Source organism: Leptonotus elevatus, chromosome 17, assembly GCF_054856555.1.
Source record: "Leptonotus elevatus isolate MCC_2025b chromosome 17, RoL_Lele_1.0, whole genome shotgun sequence".
In the NCBI taxonomy this organism is placed as follows: Eukaryota; Metazoa; Chordata; class Actinopteri; order Syngnathiformes; family Syngnathidae; genus Leptonotus; species Leptonotus elevatus.
In genome coordinates this window covers 12,376,748-12,397,134 of record NC_141255.1, presented here as the reverse complement: position 1 = coordinate 12,397,134, position 20,387 = coordinate 12,376,748, and the positions used below count along the sequence as shown (strand labels likewise).

The 20,387-nt window shown below is 44.1% G+C and overlaps 2 protein-coding genes across 7 annotated transcripts; both read left to right on the top strand.

Moving 5' to 3' along the window:
• On the top strand, positions 1 to 8,630 carry ndrg2 (NDRG family member 2). 2 transcript variants are annotated; one of them, XM_086059143.1, is made up of 16 exons: positions 1 to 169; positions 3,026 to 3,112; positions 4,252 to 4,293; positions 4,366 to 4,471; positions 4,547 to 4,667; positions 4,762 to 4,824; positions 4,898 to 4,958; positions 5,096 to 5,182; positions 5,262 to 5,318; positions 5,465 to 5,568; positions 5,658 to 5,696; positions 5,782 to 5,833; positions 5,905 to 5,952; positions 6,024 to 6,059; positions 6,941 to 6,992; positions 7,063 to 8,630. In XM_086059143.1, the coding sequence occupies exons 2-16, from the start codon at positions 3,038 to 3,040 to the stop codon at positions 7,224 to 7,226; spliced, it is 1,107 nt and encodes a 368-aa protein (XP_085915269.1). In that variant the 5' UTR covers positions 1 to 169; positions 3,026 to 3,037; the 3' UTR covers positions 7,227 to 8,630. The 2 variants fall into 2 exon arrangements, with proteins under 2 accessions (XP_085915269.1, XP_085915268.1); XM_086059142.1 differs by having other exon boundaries at positions 4,249 to 4,293.
• Positions 8,631 to 8,898: 268 nt separating this feature from the next.
• On the top strand, positions 8,899 to 19,914 carry LOC147159955 (uncharacterized). Of its 5 annotated transcripts, none has more exons than XM_086060176.1 (33): positions 8,899 to 9,220; positions 9,313 to 9,372; positions 10,018 to 10,083; positions 10,159 to 10,221; positions 10,292 to 10,321; positions 10,453 to 10,479; positions 10,579 to 10,617; positions 10,718 to 11,611; positions 11,691 to 11,792; positions 12,209 to 12,301; positions 12,387 to 12,449; positions 12,538 to 12,597; positions 12,670 to 12,705; positions 12,793 to 12,858; positions 12,958 to 13,002; positions 13,073 to 13,141; positions 13,228 to 13,299; positions 13,375 to 13,461; positions 14,338 to 14,397; positions 14,972 to 15,052; positions 15,129 to 15,239; positions 15,312 to 15,356; positions 15,426 to 15,479; positions 15,569 to 15,661; positions 16,324 to 16,443; positions 16,521 to 16,625; positions 16,696 to 16,737; positions 16,813 to 16,875; positions 17,194 to 17,262; positions 17,351 to 17,390; positions 17,748 to 17,799; positions 17,884 to 18,229; positions 19,200 to 19,914. In XM_086060176.1, exons 1-33 carry the CDS (start codon positions 9,212 to 9,214, stop codon positions 19,599 to 19,601), a joined length of 3,564 nt encoding a protein of 1,187 aa, XP_085916302.1. In that variant the 5' UTR covers positions 8,899 to 9,211; the 3' UTR covers positions 19,602 to 19,914. The 5 variants fall into 5 exon arrangements, with proteins under 5 accessions (XP_085916302.1, XP_085916299.1, XP_085916300.1 ...); XM_086060173.1 differs by having other exon boundaries at positions 16,810 to 16,875; XM_086060174.1 differs by having other exon boundaries at positions 11,688 to 11,792; positions 16,524 to 16,625; positions 16,810 to 16,875.
• Positions 19,915 to 20,387: the final 473 nt, after the last annotated feature.

Genomic DNA, 20,387 nt, shown 5'->3' with positions numbered 1-20,387 from the left:
AGCCCCGCCCCACTTGTGCAGAAGTCCGCTCCCGCTTGGAGAGGCAAAACACGAGCGGACCGGAGCGGAAACCAGCGCGGACGAGCTGGGACCCAGTCGATTTGGCACCAGAATCGAAGGTTTGGACTTCTTGTGCGTCGTTTCCCTAAGGATTGCGCCGCACAAACAGGTAAGATGACCCGGATGTACTCGCTGCGAAGCTGATGTTGCGCTTGAATGAAAACTGGACGCGCGTGCGTGAGATATTTGTAAATATCAATGCATATCAGTGTGCCCCCTCCCCCACGATACCATCTTTGTCCCGCTCCCGTGTGTGCGTTTATTGACGCGCGCACGTGGCTTACCCCCCTCCTCCAGCCCCTTCCCCACCCCTATGTTGACAGCTGCATATAGGTCACTATTGACATTCTCCTTTTGCATGAACTTGAACAATTGAAATAAACATCGTGCACGCGTTTGCAGCATCGCAAAATTGACCTCAGCTTCCACAACTCCTTTCATGGTGCAGGAATTTGCTTTTGCGCGTTTTCGAGAGGTGATGGGTGGTAATTTGGAAGAAGCAGGGTGAAGGGGGTGGGGGCAGTACCCACAATGGTCCTCAATGTCAAATGGGGGTGTGTCTCAGTTGTCCACCTTTTCAGTGCTAGTGGAGGGGGGAAAAGAAAAGAAACGCTGCACTTGATTTGAATGAAGGGTCACATGCACGTGCACGCACGCACGCGGACAGACTGTTTTTCAGCAAGCGCGTGCACGCACATTCCGTGAGTCATGCCGCATTTGGAGGCTCTCACACACACACACACACACACACACACACACACACACACACACACACACACATACACCGCGATTCACCCTCTTTTACCAAATGCAGGGGGGGACTTGCTGTTGTTTTCCTTCCAGGCTTGCTAAAGTGGTAGATGAAAAAGGGGGGGAAAATAACACAAAGCGTGGCCTACTTTTGATCTGTACTGTTTGACCTTCAGATGACCTATGATGTGAGTGAGAAGGACTGTTTTCTCCAGGTCCAAAATCAACAGCAATGAAACCAGTGAGGTTCTGTTCACCGGAGTGCTTTTAATTGTTGTAAGGATATCGGCAAAGAAGAGGTGCGCATGGGTTGGTGCAAATCCTGACCTATGGCCTAAACCAATATTAACATTTCCTCCTGCGATGTTTGCGCAGCCATTAACGGCGATCGTGAAGGAAAGCATCACTGGCTTGTGGGCCTTTAACACTTTTATTCTTGACATTGAATCTGTTTACTTCCTGTCTGTTTTGGGGGCTCCTGTAACTTGAGTTGTTTTTCAGCATTGCTTCTGGGGGTGTCCAATTTGTGGAAGCCCACATGAGGAAAGCCGTCTTGTTGGTGTCTTGGCTTAGACTATCTTTGGCGTCGGCAAATCAGCGAGTAGTATGTGGTGTGGGGGCGATATGGCCTAAAATTCCTATCACGGTATAAACACGAATCAATCATGATATAAACTTAACTGTAAAAATGATAATAGAAGTATTTCTAAATGGTTTAGTTAAATGTAAAACTTAAATATTTCCTGTTAAACCCGGCAGACAGTATAGCATTTATTCTTCTCTGCTAGCAATCAACATTTCACATTAGCTTAGCAGTTAGCATGGATTATCCAGCTTCTCCCGTGTTTTTCGTCCTTGCTCGGTGTGTGTCATGTTTAGTTACTCCTCGTACTACTTTAGTGATAACGATGCTTGTCAAAAATGTATCTTATCGCGGGGGCGAAGATTTGTTGTTGAGAGGAGAGGACCTGCACCACGGAACGAGAGCGTTTAGCCTCACCAACTAACTAGCACATGTTGACGTATGCTTGGTGTTTTGCAAGTTAGCTTTGTGCCTAGCATTCATGAGCGGCCGAGAAAGTAGCGAGGATAGACTGTTCAACATAGACAGTACTTTAAATTGTGCGCGTGTTTTTTATGGCAGCTCCATTTTTAGGCAGATATGATTGCGTTATCAACAAAAGTTATCGTGGTTGGTAGAGTCCAAATGGCTACGGAAAGCTAAATTGATACTGTCTACCGCCAACACTGTATATATCCCGCACTCCTAGTTTGCAAGAACGTCTTGTTTGTGTATTTGAGAGCCATGGGCCTTGAGGGGAATTGTCTCGGGGTACTCAGCGCTTCTCCCACTGGCTGGCGTCCAGATGCTGGCCGGCCACAAAGCTGCTCTGTTCTGTTCTCAGGCCTAACTGCCTATTAATAGTTCGATTTCCTGCACCTTCTCGGGAATGCCCCGATTGTGAATCGGCCACTCTTACATTAGACGTGTCCGAAAATAAACCCGTTGGCATCCTGCTGGCAAATCCAATCCATCGAGCCATTATCGATTCCTTGCCATGGTGTCGCACATCACCTAGCAACAGGGGTCGGACCCATGATGCCAAACATTGCAGGCCCTGTATTGGTTTTCCATGCCGAAGAAAAAAAGGCCAGCGCTGTTTTTTTTTTGTAGAGCGCCCCCAGGGTGGACCCGTGTTCATGCTTTTATTCTCTGCCAGTGTGTTCTGGAGATCCAAAGTGGCCCAAGTGTGCTCGTACCGAACTGTGGAGAGGGGGATGAGGGGTCCCCGCAGTAGAAATGCTCACTGGCCCCGTCGTGATGGGAGCGTTAGGCCGATTAAAACGTGATAGGATGTGAGGGGGAGCAGATTAGATGGAAGAGCGGCGTTATCAGTATGGTCATGTGACAACCTTCTTATGTGTCTCATCTTCGTACCTTGCACGCCTGTGAGCGCAATTCATGATACGTCTGATTCGACGGACATTGAGCTAAAGCCGCTCAAAATGCTGACAAACGAAATCATGTGCTTTCGTGTGATAAGTCTTTGAAATGAGATTCCTGTTCATTCCAAAAATTCCTTTTTTTCCTCATCTCTGCTGCGTCAAATCACTAATTGACTTTCATGAGCCCCCGCAGGAACTCTGCAACATATGCATGCGTGTGTGTGTTTAGTGGCACATTTTGACATTTTGGTGTCTTCTGCTGGGCCAGGAACGAATCGCCATGACAACGGAGATGCAAGAGATCACCATCACGGAGGACAAGCCACTGCTCACTGGCCAGGCCGACTCCAGCAAGGTCAGAGAGGACACACGCGCACGACACGCTTTTGTGCGCTTTTCATCCTAAAGCACACAGTATGTGTGTTGCGGTGTGTGTGTGTTTGTCTGACGCACACAAATGTGTTGCAGCAGTGGCTGACTGTGATGCAGCCGGTTTGACGTCAAAGCCCTGTGGGCTGATGTTGCTTTGCCACATCTCGCTACTGACCCCAGCTGGAAAATGGCGGAAATACGAGCTCACATGAAGTACAAGTTTCGTTTACTCCGAGACCACACACGTGTGTCTCAAACCACTCGTATCTCAAACCGTCTGTCCCCATTGAAATGAATGGAAATGGCATTAATCTGGTCCAGCCTCCCAATAAAACACAAATACATATTTCATAGTGTTTTTATTGAAGAACAATAGCATTCTGCAGTATTGTTCTTTATGGAAATATACTGCAATCTAGGAATGCTCAATACCAATAGTACTTTTGATGCATAAAATGTTTCCCAAAAATACAATGACGGATAATATTAAAGTAAGCATAGCAATTAATTCATTGTGCAGTACCTTCTGGTCAGCACACCTTGGCCACCAGGGTGCAATATAATACAAGGGTTGTCCATCGAATAATCAAGTAATCAACACCCTCCCACCCATATTTTATTTATTTTTTGTTAAATCACTAAGGTTGAACGTGAGTTTAATTGAGTGAATGTAACTTCTCATTATTTCTTATCTTCTGTACATATGCGTTAGTACACAACAACAAAATTAGCCTATGCTAAACGGTTAGCAATCCCAATTAGTATTAGCGTGCTAGCGATTACCATTCAAGGTAAACAAACACTAACCCATACGTCATATGTATAGATATTGACATTTTCCCCCAGCTCTAGTATACATCATACACGAAGAAGAGTTTCACAAATACGTTTCTCAATAAGCTGCGGTAATATTAGTCAGTAACACCACTACATTGATGCTAGTTTTGTTAGCCTGTCTGTAAAATGTTTCAGTTAGTATTAAGCTACCTTTTTCTTTTTCTTTTTTTTACAAGGCAAACTTCTGCGATCGGTTGAAATACACAACTTTTGGCTCGCAACACAAAAACAAAAAGTTTTGTTACTGGAAAAACTAGTCAGTTGTTTTTCTGTGGTTTCTAGCAGGATGCTGAGCTGGCAGCCAGGATCCTCCTGGACCAGGGCCAGGTGGGAATACTGATGATCATAATGTGCGACAGGGTGGCAAGCTCAACATCAAATCTTTTCGTCTGTTTGCAGGAGCACAGCGTGGAGACCCCTCACGGCGTCCTGCACGTGACGCTGCACGGCACGCGTAACAGCCGCCGGCCCGCCATCCTCACCTTCCACGACGTCGGCCTAGACAGTACGTTGCTCCCTTGTTGCTATCGTTGCTATCTTGGCCGCGCGTGGCGCTCACGTCTCTTTCTGCCGTTGGCAGGCAAAAGCTGCTTCCTGCCGTTATTCAAGTTTGAGGAGATGCAAGAGATCGTCAAGAATTTTACGCTGATCCACATCGACGCTCCGGGCCAAGAGGACGGGGCGGCTGTTTACCCGGCAGGGTGAGCTCACGTTCCCTTTTTTGTCCACCTGTAACCTTTAACCTTGTCTTTTTCACCAAATGCTGTCAAATGGCTTTCACAACTTTCCAAACAGCTACCAGTACCCAACCATGGAGACCATCGCAGAGATGATTCCTGCCGTCCTTCAGTTCTTCAAGTAAGTCCAAAAAGTGCGCCGCGGCTAGCTCGCTAAGTGTCGGCGCGTAATGTGTCGTAATTGTGTCCCGCAGCTTCCGTACTGTGATCGGAGTGGGCGTGGGCGCCGGAGCATTCATCCTGTCCAAATTCGCGGTGAGTGTCGACAGACGGTCCGGGACCAGACGTGGCAAATCCGGATCCAAAAAAATAAAAATTGACGGATCTGAATTTGCTACTTCTGCCGGTCCCCTTTAAAGGGACCTTGTGTCATTCTTTCCATCTCTGCACAGCTCGCCAACCCAGACTCTGTGGAGGGTTTGGTTCTGGTCAACATCGACACAAACGCCCGAGGGTGGATGGACTGGGCTGCTCAAAAGGTAACCGGACGCTCATGATGGATGTGGTGTTGTTTAGCTCGGTGATGGCAGACGTGAAATATTCAATCTGTGTCTGCAGCTCAGCTCCGTGACGTCTTCGCTCACCGAACAGATCATGCTGCACCTTTTCAGCCAGGTAAATCCCGTACAAAAATACACACACACACACACACACACACACACACACACACACACACACACACACACACACACACCCCCACACGCACACGCACACACACACACACTCATATTGGACCTCAGTCTCAAATGTGGTCCCCTCAGGAGGAGCTGTCATCCAACACAGATGTGGTGCAGTCTCACAGAGAGCGTATCAATAAAGCGCCTCACCTGCTCAACATCGAGCTCTTCTGGAAAACCTACAACAGGTAATCAATCACACACACACACACACATAAGAAAAAAAATCCAAGCCGAATGGCACCCACAGCAATCGCATCTTCTTTACCCTCGACAGCCGCAGAGATTTGAACCTGGACCGCAGTAGCACCTTCAAGTACCCGCTTTATTTGCTGTTATAATCCAAGCCATCTGATTTGGCTGGACGATGACCAACGTTTTCTCTCTCTGTGGCCGCGCAGGTGTCCAGTCATGTTGGTGGTGGGGGACCATGCGCCGTACGAGGACGCCGCCGTAAGTGTAGCGAGCGGCGAGCTGCCTCTTCGGCCCGTTTGCGCTTCTCACGGTTGTTTGTCACTCGACAGGTGGAATGCAACAGCAAACTGGATCCCACCACCACCTCCTTCCTTAAGGTGACTTTCTTGCTTTCCTTCTCTCCCGCTGTCATCGAGACAATTTTTCGCAACTTCCCTTCTTTCCTCAGATGGCAGACGCCGGCGGACTCCCCCAGCTCACTCAGGTAAAGGAAAGCTCATTCAAAATGTAAACACAGTGGTGGAGATAAGTGTTTACACGCTCAAAACACTGTTAAAATGAATGTAAATGCTGGAATCTGTTCCAGCAAAAAAAAATTATTATTTTTTTTTTTTAAATAAGAATAGCACTATTGTACTAGATAGTAATAAAAAGAGATGATTAACATTATTAAATAGAATGTAAAAAGTAAACTGTGTGCATTTTTATTTTAATTGCTGCAATCCAATTGTTGTGTCCATCTTGGCCACTGGGAGGCAGTATATAAAGCCACGCAGACATGAAGGATGTCTTCTACTACTACTACTACTACTACTACTAAGTTGCTGTAATATTAGTCCATTTTAATTGAGGATAAAGAAATTGAGTATATAATTTGTTTGGATGTGTGGCGTCACTGTTTTTTAGTTCAAATTGCCTCTAAAACTACGACTATTCATGCTAACAGTTAGCATGTCAATGGCGTTTTGCCTTAGCAGGCAAAGTTGTGAGGGTTGGTCAACCAAAAAATGTTCTTTTCAATAATGTTCTATGCTGCCCTACTCGTCTAAACACTGTATTCTGATTAGTGATTAATCTTAAATTTATGGAATATAAATTAAGCGGCGAAATCTACCTGCTTTTATCCATCACAGCGGGCGGCCATTTTGCCACTTGCTGTCGACTGTCACCTGTTTTCTGAGTTTGCTTATGTGATGTTCGCAAGCTGAGCCATGAATGCTCGTTATCTGAATCCTGAGCAACTGAGTGATGTAAAATGGCCGCCCACATATTGCTGTAAAGGAAATTTTTGGGTTGACTTACCGTTTAAATACTTCCTGTTCCGACAAAAGTGCACATTTGATAGGAGAATCTTTGCATTTGCAGCCTGCTAAACTGACCGAGGCGTTCAAGTACTTCATCCAAGGAATGGGCTACAGTAAGTGAGCGCCGCATGTTTTCCGTCTACGTGTGCCACGTGCGCACTCTAACCTGGCCTGTGCCCACAGTGGCTTCATCATGCATGACCCGCCTGTCCCGCTCGCGCACCACCTCGCTGTCCTCCTCGTACTCCATGGAAGGGTCTCGCTCGCGCTCGCGCACGCTGTCCCAGGGCTCGCAGGGGGGGCAGATGCCGCCAAGCCCCTCGCAGACCATGGAGGTGTCCTGCTGAAGAGGAGAAGGCGGGCGCGGACGGGGGAAGAAAGCCAAGAGATGGAAAAAGGTCGAGACCAATGGGTTCCCATCATTGTCGCTACAACTCCCGTCAGTTCCCCAGCTAGCCAGGAAAAAAGGCAAAAAGGGAAAGTGGGGGAACATCTTTCGTCCAAATCCTTGCATCCCCGCTGTCTGAAAGGAAAGAAAAGATTATTTTTGAATAGAGGGAGGTGGGCACAACGTGGCGCCCCCAGCTCTGTTGTTAGCCCTTTAAATTAGCACATGTGGTCACTAGAGGCCCTAACTCATAGTAATAGTCCTAAAAAGAAGCTGACAACTGATGTGTTGTACACAAAAAAAAAAAATAGATGATAGCAGTGATCATGTCTTGACAACCTTCTGAGCTTTTTTTAACCCCTGAAATCATTCTACGTTAGCATTTTTGTGTTGTTATGTCTTCCAGCCTTTTTTTTTTGCCGTTTGGTTTTACCATCCAAGGAGCGTTTTCGTTTTTTGTGTTCTTAAAGGCCGCTCGGTTGTCCGATCACTACTTGTAAAGCGAGTGCACGCGTCAGGACGCCAGTCACTCGGCGAGTGCTTCCAGTCTCCGCACTGTGTCCGGGATGCACAGTGGCGTTGCTACGTAGCATGTTAGCGCGTTCAGAAGGGATCACTGTTTTATCTTCTGGGTTTTAAACTCTCGAAACCTCAGATACCTCTTAACTAAGCCCAGTCGCCATACTCGAGTTTATGTGCGCTCAAAGCAACTCCACACAACCGCCACGTTGTTAAGAAAGTGCTGTACCGCTAAAATGTCACTGCCGGCAATACGATGAGACACTTTTAAAATGTGAACGATAATCCGTTTGTATTCTAGACTGGTTCTGCATTTGAATATGTTCTCACATGCAACTGGAGTCAAAATATCTGCGGTGTTGTGAATCTTCCAAAAATTTAGCCGGGAAGACGCTCGCTGGAGTAAACGAAAGCTAAAGCACTGCCAGGAGGTCCATTAACCGTGATTATGACGAAAAGTACGTGGACTGAACCTGACACGCTATTTGTGTTGGTATGGAGAGATGCTTTGATAAGAAATACAATGTTGAACATGTCAGCCAAAGTGAAGGCGGAGGAAGTAAAGAATTAAAAGGAAAATGAGCCGCTCTCACTTGAGGATTCAAAAATGGATGTGTGACGTTTTGTCCATTTTCTTTCCTAGTTGTGTGTCTCATCTTTGTGTGAATTTTTACCCAAATGCTCACTTAGTCGACTGTGTGATATTTCACTTGTAATTATTTTATTTTTTTTGCATTAGGCAAAGTCATGTAATAAACTTTGAAAAGAAAATGCAATCCCATTTACTTGTGTGACAAAAATAAGTGTGTAACATAATGAGACATGAATAAAAACTTACAAAGAACATCTTGCGTCTTTGACACTGATACTTTTTTTTCGGTACCGGCACAGTGGCCTGCCAGCAAGCTTAATCACAAGCATCAGTGATTTGACTCTTAACCTTAGTTTGTGTTTATGTTACATTCAATCGAATTCAATCCGTTAAAGAGGTGGGTCATTACGAAAGAACAGCAAGGCAAGCACAACCGGTCGGTTTGCATTGTGATCTTCCAGCATTTTTTATTTTTTTTTGCTTGGTCGGTCACATGCAAGCATTTATGTCAAGTCATGTTAATTGGACACAAACCGTATAAGCGTCACTAAATTTTAATGTGCGGCACGCATAACACAAGAATAGAACATCTCGTGAGCCGCAAACATAACAGCCTTATTTTTATACTATCACGTTCTTATTCTGAATGAAAGAAGCACTGTAGCAGCCGTCTCTTCTCCTGGATTGGACTTTTAACCTGAAAGTCACCTACCGGATGTTGAAGCCTTCAGACAAAGACTTGATACAGGTGCGTTCAACAGCTGGATGTTAATGAGCACAAACACTCGAAGAAACAAGAAAAGGGCGAGCAAAAAAGCAACACGAGAGCCAAAATGAGTGCGGTAAGATGAGCACAACATGACACATACTGCCCTGCTTACTTTTATAATGTTATAATTTGAGCTGGTTTGAATTTCAATGTTGTTGAAATTAGGAGGCTCCGGAGTGGTCGAGGGACGAGCAGCGGGACAGCGCCACAGTCAACAGACGACCCGTAATTTGTATTTTTATTTTCAGGATTATTGTCATCCATGTTATTGAAACCATAACAAAATCATGCCACTGAAAGTGGGTGTTTTGCACTGTCATGCTGCTATGTGACACTTTTTTTTTTAACGCGCTCCTCCACAAGTCACCTTATTTATATTCTCATTTCAATTAACTTTGCTCTTTTATTTAGTAGTGTATTTCCAGTCATTCTGAATATGCATACTATATCGCACTGATAAGATATAGGTATTAAGTAATCTGTCATATGTACTGTATTTATTACAATATGCCAAATCTATATTGACCGTTTTCTTTGCGATTTCTGCTACGTATTGAACACAGTATAAAGAAGAGCTGATCTGCTCTGGCGTCCAGTATGGGGAATACTATCACTAGCTAGTCTGGGAAGTTAGGAAACACTTTACAAAACTAACAGTTAAGGCACCTATTTTACATGATAATTAAAAAAAAAAAAAAATATATATATATATATATATATATATATATATATATAAATAGCAACAAGTGAACACAAAGGTTAATTGTACGTTCTTACATCTAATAGAAGAAAGAGCATGATGACCTGATTTTCTTTGCTACTTATTGTCTACGATTGCATTACGAGTAAAGCCAGTCTTTGTCGTTGCAGAGTATTGTGGTGCTGCAAAACATGCTGAAGAAAATCCCTCAAAGCCCTTCTCTCAGTCAGCAGCAGGTATTGATCATTTTGCCGACGTGCCGTTTTCTATGACAACAAGATCTCAATCATCTCGTCATCTCGCCTCCTCAGGCCGTCGCTCCGTCGCCCTCAGAGTCCTACGGGTTGCCGGCGGACGGTTGGAGAAGCAACCAAGTGAAGAGACTCTTTTTAAAGTATACACACTGGGAATAAACATTTTATTTATTTATTATTTTTGTTACAGGACGGCATGGCAAACGCCGAGCTGACACAGGTGAAGTCAAATTTGTTTTTGAGTCCGATGACATACACGCCCTTTCTGGTTTGCACCTTTACTCACACTTTGTGACGTGCACAACCAGTTTGCGTGTCTCCTCTATTAACATGTAACTTTTGCTGTTCCAGAATGGAGCCTACCGGTCGAGCCCTCAGGTGATGTTTATGCCCTCCCCGCCCCCATCTTGACCTGTGGGATGAACCGTATGCCAATTTAACATGCTTTTCTTTTCTTTTCTTTTTTATTGCTTGCAGCCTGTGGCCAGCATGAACCCTTTTTATTCCTATCATTTGGTATGTATATGCACCAGCAGCATTCCTTGTTTATCAGTTTCTCGACGATGGCTTATGTTTTATTTATTTTATTTTTATTTTTGCAATGGTGGCATTATAGGAATCCGGGTACAAGTACAACGGTGGCGAGGATGTTGGACAAAAACCGTGGCAGCAAGCGGATGGCAACTTCGTTCCTCTCCCTGAATTCAAGCATTCTCCTTTAGATCGGCAAGAAAACGGAGTCACAGTGTCTGAAGCTCAGAAGGACTTGCTCCACACCTCCAGCTTAAACAACGAGCTGGACAGCTTTTTGACATCCCAAAGTGGGTCCGCAAGCGGGCAATTTCGCAATGTAAGCCTGAGCTCACCAGAGGACACTTCTGAGAACTTCTTTAAGAAGCTGCATTCAAAGGGCTCCAGCGTGCAAGACCTTGTAGAAGTTTCTCCAGAGGATTTTAGCTTCCAAGCACCTTCAGGGAAAGTCTTGAATAAGCCTTTCAGCGTTCTGGCGGATCCTTTGTGGCCTTCTTCCGGCAGGGAAGAAGTTCTGCGTGGCTCTCCTCCAAAGGATCCATCAGGGAATCCGTTTTATTCCGCCTCAACCACTGCGTCACATTTGTTTCAGACAAATGGAACAAAATTCTCATATGACGACAAATTGACTTCTTCCGGATTATCAGGATCTGATGTGGATGTATTCTCCCCTTCTTTGAATGCCTCCAGCCCGATTGCAAAGGAGCTATTCAGAGATGGCGGCAGCACAAGTGACCAGTTCAATGAGAAGACTCCCAACAGTAAGGACGTTTTCGGAACGCTTGCCGGGAGCGAGTTGGCCAGATCAACCTCGGACATCTCGGAGTGGGCTGCCCAATCGATGTATCCGGACGCGCCGCGTGACATTGTGCTGACCACTCCTCAAGGAAGCAAACACGGAATCCTGCAGCCGACCCCCTTCAGTCAGGCCGGGAACCTGAGGGTGTCGCCGGACTCTTCTCCGACAGACTTGAATCATGTGCGTAGCGTTAGCTGTTTACAATTGAAAGTTCCATTGCCTCTTCCTAATTATCTTCTTGGACATCACACTGCAGCAGGTGATGCTCACCAGGCGCGCGCCGAAGCCGTTTCCGCGTTCCAGACCTCCCCGGCCGGGGAAGCCCCCTGTGCCGGACAAGTCGCTCAAGCCACTTTACACGGTAAGCCGCCATCGCCTCCTTCCTTTTAAAGTGGAAGTTCACCTTAAACACCTCACTAGTCTGTTTAATATTCCATTTGTGGAATATGAGTTATGCAGCAAAATCCAGCTGTTTTTAATCATCTCAAGGGGCGGCCATTTTGCCACTTGCTGCTAATTTGAAGATGACATCGCAGTTGCTCAGGGAACGACCAATCACCTGTTTTCAGTATGCTGAGATGTGATTGGTCGTTACCTGACCAACTGTGATGTCATTTCCCAAGTGGCAAAATGGCCGCCTTCTGATACAGATAGAAACTGCTGGATTTTGTCACTCAATATTAACCAGAATAACATATTTAGACTTGTAGGGCTTAAAATAACATTTTGTCAAGATTTTTATGAGCGGGGTTGACTTCCCCGTTTTCTGTTTTAAAGGTCGAACCTGAGCTGAGTGGACCACCAAAACCTCCTCCGAAACCGTCCAAAGTGTTCCCCAATGCAGACCTTGGTGCCACATCCAAGCATCAGGTGTGCTCCTTACTTCTGGATAGCAGCAGTAAGGGAACAGGTGCTGAATCAATATATTGATCCCTGTTGATTGTGTGTTATTTAGGAGGGGAAAGTGCTCTACCCGGAGAACCCTGACGTCCTTGAGGAAATCCTGCTGATTGGGCAGGTGGGCTCCGATTGATGGCGGGAAGGGAGTGTCGATCGCAGGTCCAATGAGTTGTTTTATCAATGTTGCAAATGGAATGTCTTGACAGGAAAAGTGCGTGGAAGACTGGCCAGAAGACAGTCCTCAGTTCCACCCTGACTTCAAACCAGTAAGACAACAGCTGTCACACTTTCACCGCTTTAAAACATTTCTGCCCATGTTTGTGTTTTTGTCTTCCCAGTCTGGAAAACTTCGACTCCGCCGCGAGTCCCTGAAGGTGAGTGATGACTTGATCTTTTTTTTTGGGGGGATGCGCAAGCGAAGAGCCAAAATGAAGGCAACAAAGCTGAGCTTCTCTTTTCAGGCCAAGACGTACTATGTGGAAGGAGCAACAGGAGAAGATCAGGATGATGCTGGAGTACATGTCAAGGTGATGCCATTTGTGCATGTTCACATTCAGAATACTGTATTAGTCCCAATGCCGACGCCTGATTGTAGATTTAGCTCACTGTGTTTACATCTTTCACAGAAGAAAGACAAGAAGTTTTTGTTGTTGTCCAAAGGAGCCTCAAAGGTACAACAATCAGCTCAAGGTGAGTAACGTCAACAGTGTATTTGTGCTTACAAAGATGTTCCCTCGCCAGGACAAACTATCTGATGACATGAAGGATGGCCACAGCTGGACTTTGCCTCCTCCGGGGAAGCCTCCAAAGGTACCTGGCGGGAATCAGCCAGCAAGCTAAGTGATGGAAGGGGAAGGAGCTTTGTGTATCTTCATTTTTGCTCTTGCTGTGCGCAGGACGGTTTCTACGAGATGAACTTGCCATCAGCCAGGAGGGAAGATGGAGAACAAAGCTGGTCTGAAGGCAAAGTACGACTTTTCTTGTACCCTTCAATCATTTTTGTCTTCCAAGTCTGACTCCCGTAACCTCTTTTTGTTGTGAAGAAAAAGCCTCTGAAGAACAAAGTGAACCAACTGCTGAGGCGCGCGTCCACCAGCATCATCCAACGACAGCCGACTGCAGGGAGCAAGGTAGTGTTAATTTTATCTGCCATTTTTAATTTTAGTCCAGTTTCAATCACGCTTGTTAGTTTTTACCATAGTTAGTCAACCTCATCCCGTTTTCATTTAGTCCATTTTTAGTCAACTATAAATATAGCATTTATTTCATTCCAACAAAACATCATTTTATTCATCTAGTTTTAGCAAAAATTGTCAATGTTTTAGTCAGAACAATCATTTTCCGCTATATCAGCCCCCCCCCCCCCCCTCCCGCAGATTATGTTGAACATTTTAGATCTAAAATCAATTTCCTCTCATCTTTTTGAGACAGTATATCAACAAGTGGCTACTATAGTTTCATGCTATGAGCTAGTAAGTTAGCCAACATTACTTAGCAGTTGGATTAACATTATTGGTGTAATATTGTAGCTGGTGGATTAATATTACATTGTAACTATAATTTCTTTATTTTTTATTCATTTATAACTTTCCACCATGAATCCACCTTGTGTTTGTGCTAGCTGCAGATTTGGGAAAAAAAAGGGAGGGGGGTGGGTGGTGACGTGACAGTGACAGTGACAGATTAGTAGACACAAGATTTTACAAAATCATATGATTTTTGTCTCGTTTTTGTTCATGAACTATAGATTTGAGTCCAGTTTTTATTAAGTGAACTACATTTTCGTCTAGTCTTCATTAGTCGAGGAAAATGCATACTGATTTAGTCCCAGTTATTGGCTATACATGAGGGTTTTAATCATGTGAAGAATGTGTGTTGACGAAATTATTTTTTAGTTTTTGTTGACGGAATTAACACGAGCGCAAGGTAAAAAAAAACAAAAAACGCTGAGGTGAACGCATGCCAACACGTCCGCTCTGCTCACTGTTTTGCTCTTCATACGACAGGACGATAACTTCCAGAACAAAAGGATGGCCAAAGAATCTACAGTCAGATGGCACTCCCAGGTAACACACACACACACAAACTTTTATTCCAAACCATTTATTTTATTTATTCTGTTTGACATGGAAAATGTATGATAAAGGAAAATGGTTGTTACTGTATTTTGATGGACCTACAAACATGCATTCAGTTATAAGCACAGTTGTCTGATTGAATTACTATGATTAGATTTATTTAATGGCTGATTTAAAAAAAAATAATAATAATAAAGTGTAATGTCTTTTCAAAATTAAAATACTCTTAATCTTTTTTGCAGATTTAACTGACATTCACAAGTCAAACTATTTCATGTTCCGTGGTTTAGACAGCTAGTAGGATCCCAAATCAAGGGAGCATATTATTCAAGGGGCTTCATGGGAAAATCACCTTTTTCACATTGCTTACACTGGTTGCAGAAAAAAATAATATTTATAGTGCATTTCATACACAACGTAACTCTATATACTTCACATGCTGTAATTCAAAATCCAACATTTAAAAACAGACGTGGAGATTTAAAAGCAAAAGTAAAGACATAAAAAAAATGGCTGACTAAAATGGCTTTTCAGCCGCCCCAATAATGCCGCTCTCCTTTAGGAGACCATGTTGGATGACAGCATAGGTGAGGAAGAGGCGGCGGCACGAGCGCATCTGGGCGAACCCGACGCCTACACCAGCGTACGTCTTTTTCACCCGTCACCCTCTCCAAGCAGTTCGCATGCTTAGCAAACACGACTGCTCGTTTTCCCTCCAGAAACGCAAAAAGAAGCTGAAGATGAAGTTTACTCCTCAAAAAGGGTTTACCAGTTCTCGGGCAGAGGAGTCCCAGGGCGCGTATGGATACACCCCGAACAAGGACTCAAAGGTACCAATTGAAGTGTGTGTGTGTGTGTGTTACAATATGCTCTACAAAGTAGTGTGATTTAATTTCCTCCAGGACAGACAAAAGCAGGTTTTGGGTGGTGCCGACATCTGGCAGCAGGTACCGTCACACACTCGCTTGCACTCTTACTTTTTGATTCTTTGTTAAATGAAGTGGATGTTCACCTAGGAGCACAACTTTAGGGATGCGGCTGAGATAAAAAGGCTTCACTCCATCAGCCAGGTATATAATTAAAATGTCTCATATATGAAGGCGACGGAGTGCCGTTTAGGAGTGAAATGAACTGTGATGTGTTTTTTTGTGTGTACAAGGAGGACGTGTCTTTGTTTCAAACCCGACAAAAAAGCTACTCAGCAGAGCGGCTGGATTATGAAGCGCTGAATGCAGCAGATGACTACACAGGGGTTTGTTTGCTTGCTTGTTTCAATTTAGGGGTGTCAGGCAATAATTATTTTAAATATCATAATTAATCGCATGACTTCAATAGTTAACTCACGATTAACCGCAAATGTTATATATTTTCTAATAAAATAAAATCTTTTTTTCAAAGTTTTCATACTTTAACATAAAAGTGTAAAAAATGTTAAATATAAATATGGCTGCATGTTTTAGTCATTTATACAGTAATTTCATAATAATCCATAAAATAGAGTTAAAATTAAAAAGATGTAGTGTACTGTAAAAAAAAAAAAAGTGTGATATTGATTTGATTTGTTAATTTTCTTCCACTAGATGGCATAATTGCTTCTTTTTATATTAAGAGCTATGCAATCTTTAACATGAAGTAACTTGCTAAATTTTGACTAGACGTGTCTGCTGCGCTGCGACTGGAATTTCCCGAGTACAGGCAAGTAAGGGGTGCGTTAAAAAAAAAATGGTGGTGTTAAAGGAACTTTAAATGGACGCACTAATTTTGACACCCCTATTTCATTCATTTCTTGTCGTCGTTCGTCCTTGTTCATACATTCTAAAAAAATTTTTACATGTACGCAATGGAACGTGTCGTCCTCAGTCTTTGTTTCTCTTGAGAAAAAGTTTACATGTGAATATGTTGCCTCCTTTTTAGAAAAAGAACAAGTTCAAGGCCCCGGTCCCTTTGCCGCGCAAAGCAAAGCCGACGCTCAGTTCACCTGGACCGGAGGAGTCGGGGACTTTTGGCCATGCTGCTTACGCACAGCCATCCTATGTATGTTTTGCATTTAATGTTTGTTGATTGTGTTGCAGGAGCTTTTGGCTTGAATTTTTTATTTTTTTTTATGTCAGCAGGCGGATGACTGGCCAGATGAGGACTATGTCGTCTCGAGTGGAAGACAACATGGAGATCCCCTAGCGGACTACAAACAGGACGAGTTGGGCCTTTACAAACAGGTAACCTCATCGCATCATGTTTTGGGTGGATGGCGGCATGGGAGACTCAACACACTCTTGCTCTTGGCAGAAAAAGGGGAAGCGCAAAGTCTTCCGAAAGCACAAAGCAAAGGTGAGAGTCACGAGAGGCATTGAGCGCTTATTTGGGCTCTTGAACGACTTGTTTCTGATTGTGTCTCTTTAGCAGAAGAAAACATGGGACGGCACCGTGGAGGACGTGGCAGTCAACCAGCTGTCAGAGGCGGCACAGGTCAGTTGTGAAAGATGAGCGTGTGGAATGTAAACCCACCAGAAGTCTGTGTTGTTGTTTTTCTCGCCAGCTTTCAACTGGCCTAGCGACATAGCGCTCATAGTCAGTCACAGAGCAACTCTCAGTGATTTATAAAAAAGAAAAAAAAAGATTTCTAAGATACCTGGTGGCTTTCTTACAGAGCTGGCAAATCCAGGTCCAAAAAGTAAAAACCCTGCCATAGTTTGGCTTTTGTGCTAGCTAGCTAAAGCCAAACCGTTTGTACTTTCTGGACCTGGATTTGTCACCTCCTGCTTTCTTATCATTCTTCTGTTTCAGGCCGAGTGGCTGGCGGCTCAGAAGGATGAACGTGTGGCGGCGGGTCTGGAGAACAGTGAGGGCGACGGGGTGAGTGTGTTGCCGATATGACTCACAGCAGCGCGTGCAGTGTGTTTGTTGCCTCATTGTCTTTTTTTCTCTCTTGTTTTTGTCACAGGACACAGACAGCTTGATGGAATGGTGGAACACAGTAGAAAGTGAGTCACTGTAGTGAAACTAATCTTTCGGCCTCTATTACAGACACAGGATCTTACAATGCAATTATTATTATTATTATTATTATTATTATTATTATTATTTCAAGTTGATTTAAAAAAGGTAAACCTAGACTGAAAAGATGGCTTGAGCAAGGAAACCGTACTACAAGCAACCTGCAGGTGTTGGTTTTGCATCGTTCGAAAGTGCCGACTCATTCGGTGCGAGGCGAGTTCAAAGTGACCAACCCCATAAAAGATCTGCGTCTCTTTTTAAAGATAAAAAAAAAAGTTTTTTGTTTACCTTTTACTAGTTAATACTTTTGTGCGTTGAGCGTCCATCACTGGGTTGTCTTCTAGGGTGGGACGAGGTGCCATCGGACGAAGAGGCCAAAGAGCTCGACGAATCCCAGTAGGTGCTTCTGATTCTGGACACACTCTGACCTCCACCTCTTCTTCGGGACTTGTCGACTCACAAACTTTTGACCTCCGGCAGGTCCTTCGCCATTTTGGCCGACAAGGTTAACCGAGGCCTGCAGGTGTTTAACAAGGTTTTCACGGAGCGCGCCGAGATCTTCTGGCAGCACGTGGTGAAGCTCCACGCCCTCGCCGACCACCTTAGCACCTTCCACCAGAAGGCCAAAGCGGCCGGCATCACGGGCAGCACCACGGCGGCCGTCGGCGGCGTGACGGCCATCGCCGGCCTGGCCCTGGCGCCGTTCACCTTCGGCGCCTCGCTCATCGTCACGGCCGTCGGGGTTGGCGTGGCCACCGCCGGGGGGATCACTTCGGCTTCTGCGTCCATCTCGGATAACGTCAACAACATTCAAGAGCGCAAGAAGGTAAGCTAGACGGAAACCTTCAAGTATTTATTCCATATTGTGGAGATCCAAACGAAGATTTTTGAAAACCGTTCAAACAGTTTGGTTTGACTGTTGCGGTTGGGGTCATATGTGTTCCGTTTAGTCCATTGGCACATACGGAGCTTTTTTTTCTTTTCAGCACCAGATACCTGTTTCGAGTGCCTTGCATTAATTACTCTTATAACAGACGTGACGTCAGCGAAACTGAAACCAAAAGCATACGTGCGTAAAACGCACTTCCTATGCTTCCTTGCGTTGGAGACAACACGGCTCGATGGAAATCGCCTCGTTAGTACAAAGACTCAACTTATTTAGGAGAGTAACGAATGAATACACAGTCAATATTAAACATCACAGAAAAACTTACGCAAACTATTAAAAAACAAAAAAAAGCATTCTTTTAAATGCATCAATTTATTTCATACTCTAAAAATTAAGAAATGTGATGTAAATGTTCTTTGTGATCATTACATTTTTAAAGACATAAATATACTTTTTTGGGGTATATTTATCAATGAAAACATTTATTGTTGTGCCGAGTAGGATTCTATGACTTGATTTTGGACTTGCTTGAATAAAGTAATGACTTAACTGAAATTTTGTGGTAACCAAGACTTGATTTGCACATAATTTACTCCCACTTCTTGTGGGTACACAGGTTACTTTTTTTTTGCCATCCAATAGAAGAGCATTACATTTTTCTGCCTATCACTATATGCAGCTGGCATAGATATATTTAAATATTACAATAATAATTCAGTAAAAATACTTATTTTTTTGGAAAACTTTTAACCTAACTATTCAATAAAAATGAATTTTCCTAAGAGTCAAAGTGTACCGAATCGAAAACCGTCACCACTAAACCAAGGTGCGAACCATTCCAACCCTAATGCGAAGGTCTGTGGGGGAGTCTCTCATCTGGTCTCTTGGCATGTACGCCGATTTGCAGGTGGAGGCGGTGCTGCAGGAGTACGAGCTTGACTTTCAGGGCTTGGCCGACATCCTTCACTTTGTCAATCACGGCCTGTACAAACTGCGCGGGCATCCTTTCCTGCGCTCCGGCACGCAGCACTATTCTGAGGACTGGGAGGTGCGCAAAGCGGTCCAGATGATCAGTTTGGTGGACTCGCCCGTCATGCGAGCCATGGAGGTGACCGACGGCAATTTACACCTGGTCCGAGGACTTCAGAGCGGCATGGACAAGTACTTCAAGGACTCGCGGACCCCGAAAAGAGCCTTCAAGAAGGAAGTGGTGGCTCGTATAAAAGAGGCGGCCAATGCGCTCAATGATGGAGTGATGGAGCTTAACGCCATCAGGGAGGAGCTCCAGAAGGCCATTGGGAACGTTTGAACACATTTGTTCAAGGATGAATATGGACCAGTTTGAAGCACAGGAGCAAGGACTACAATGTCGCCTATTTTGTAAGTTGAAGTCATCCTTCTTATTGCTTTAACTCCTTTTGATTGTACAGGAAGGCAGTTGCACTGCTAACCAATAATACCAGTTTCAGGACTCCCACAAAGGCACCACTTGTATATCGTAGGTGTCTTGGTTTATGTATACATGTATTCTAGTTTATGTGTAGACTAAGACTACATTTTGTATTTTAATGAGAAATGTGCACTATTGTATAAGCAAATAAAGATGGTTTGTAATGTTCAAACTTGTTTGTTGTTGTGTATGGGTAGTTGGTCAGTTAGCAATTTTATTTCTAATATGTATCACAAAAATAAGATAAGGCTTCTATTAAAAAAAAACTGGGGGGGGGGAAAGGCAAGGATGGTACAGCATTTTTCAAGGAAGAACTGTAGTAAAGACTAAAAGAAAAAAATGACCATTTATAGGAAAGTCTTTTTTTTCCTTTCTTTTTTATTTTTAATAAAGGACCCTGATAAGTCGGGCATCTTTTATATTCGTTTAAATAAAGACAACGACCATGTAAGTTTTGCCGGAGATAGGCCTAAATATCAACTAGTAAGAAATAAATACCATAGTCAAGGCATTTATGGTGATCACTGAAGGATACAGCAAACGCATTACTTTACCAGCCAAATTTACTAACTAATTTGGCCGGTAATGTATGACTCATTCGCCAAATTGGCTAGTAAATTATGACCACCTGCCCAAGATGAATTT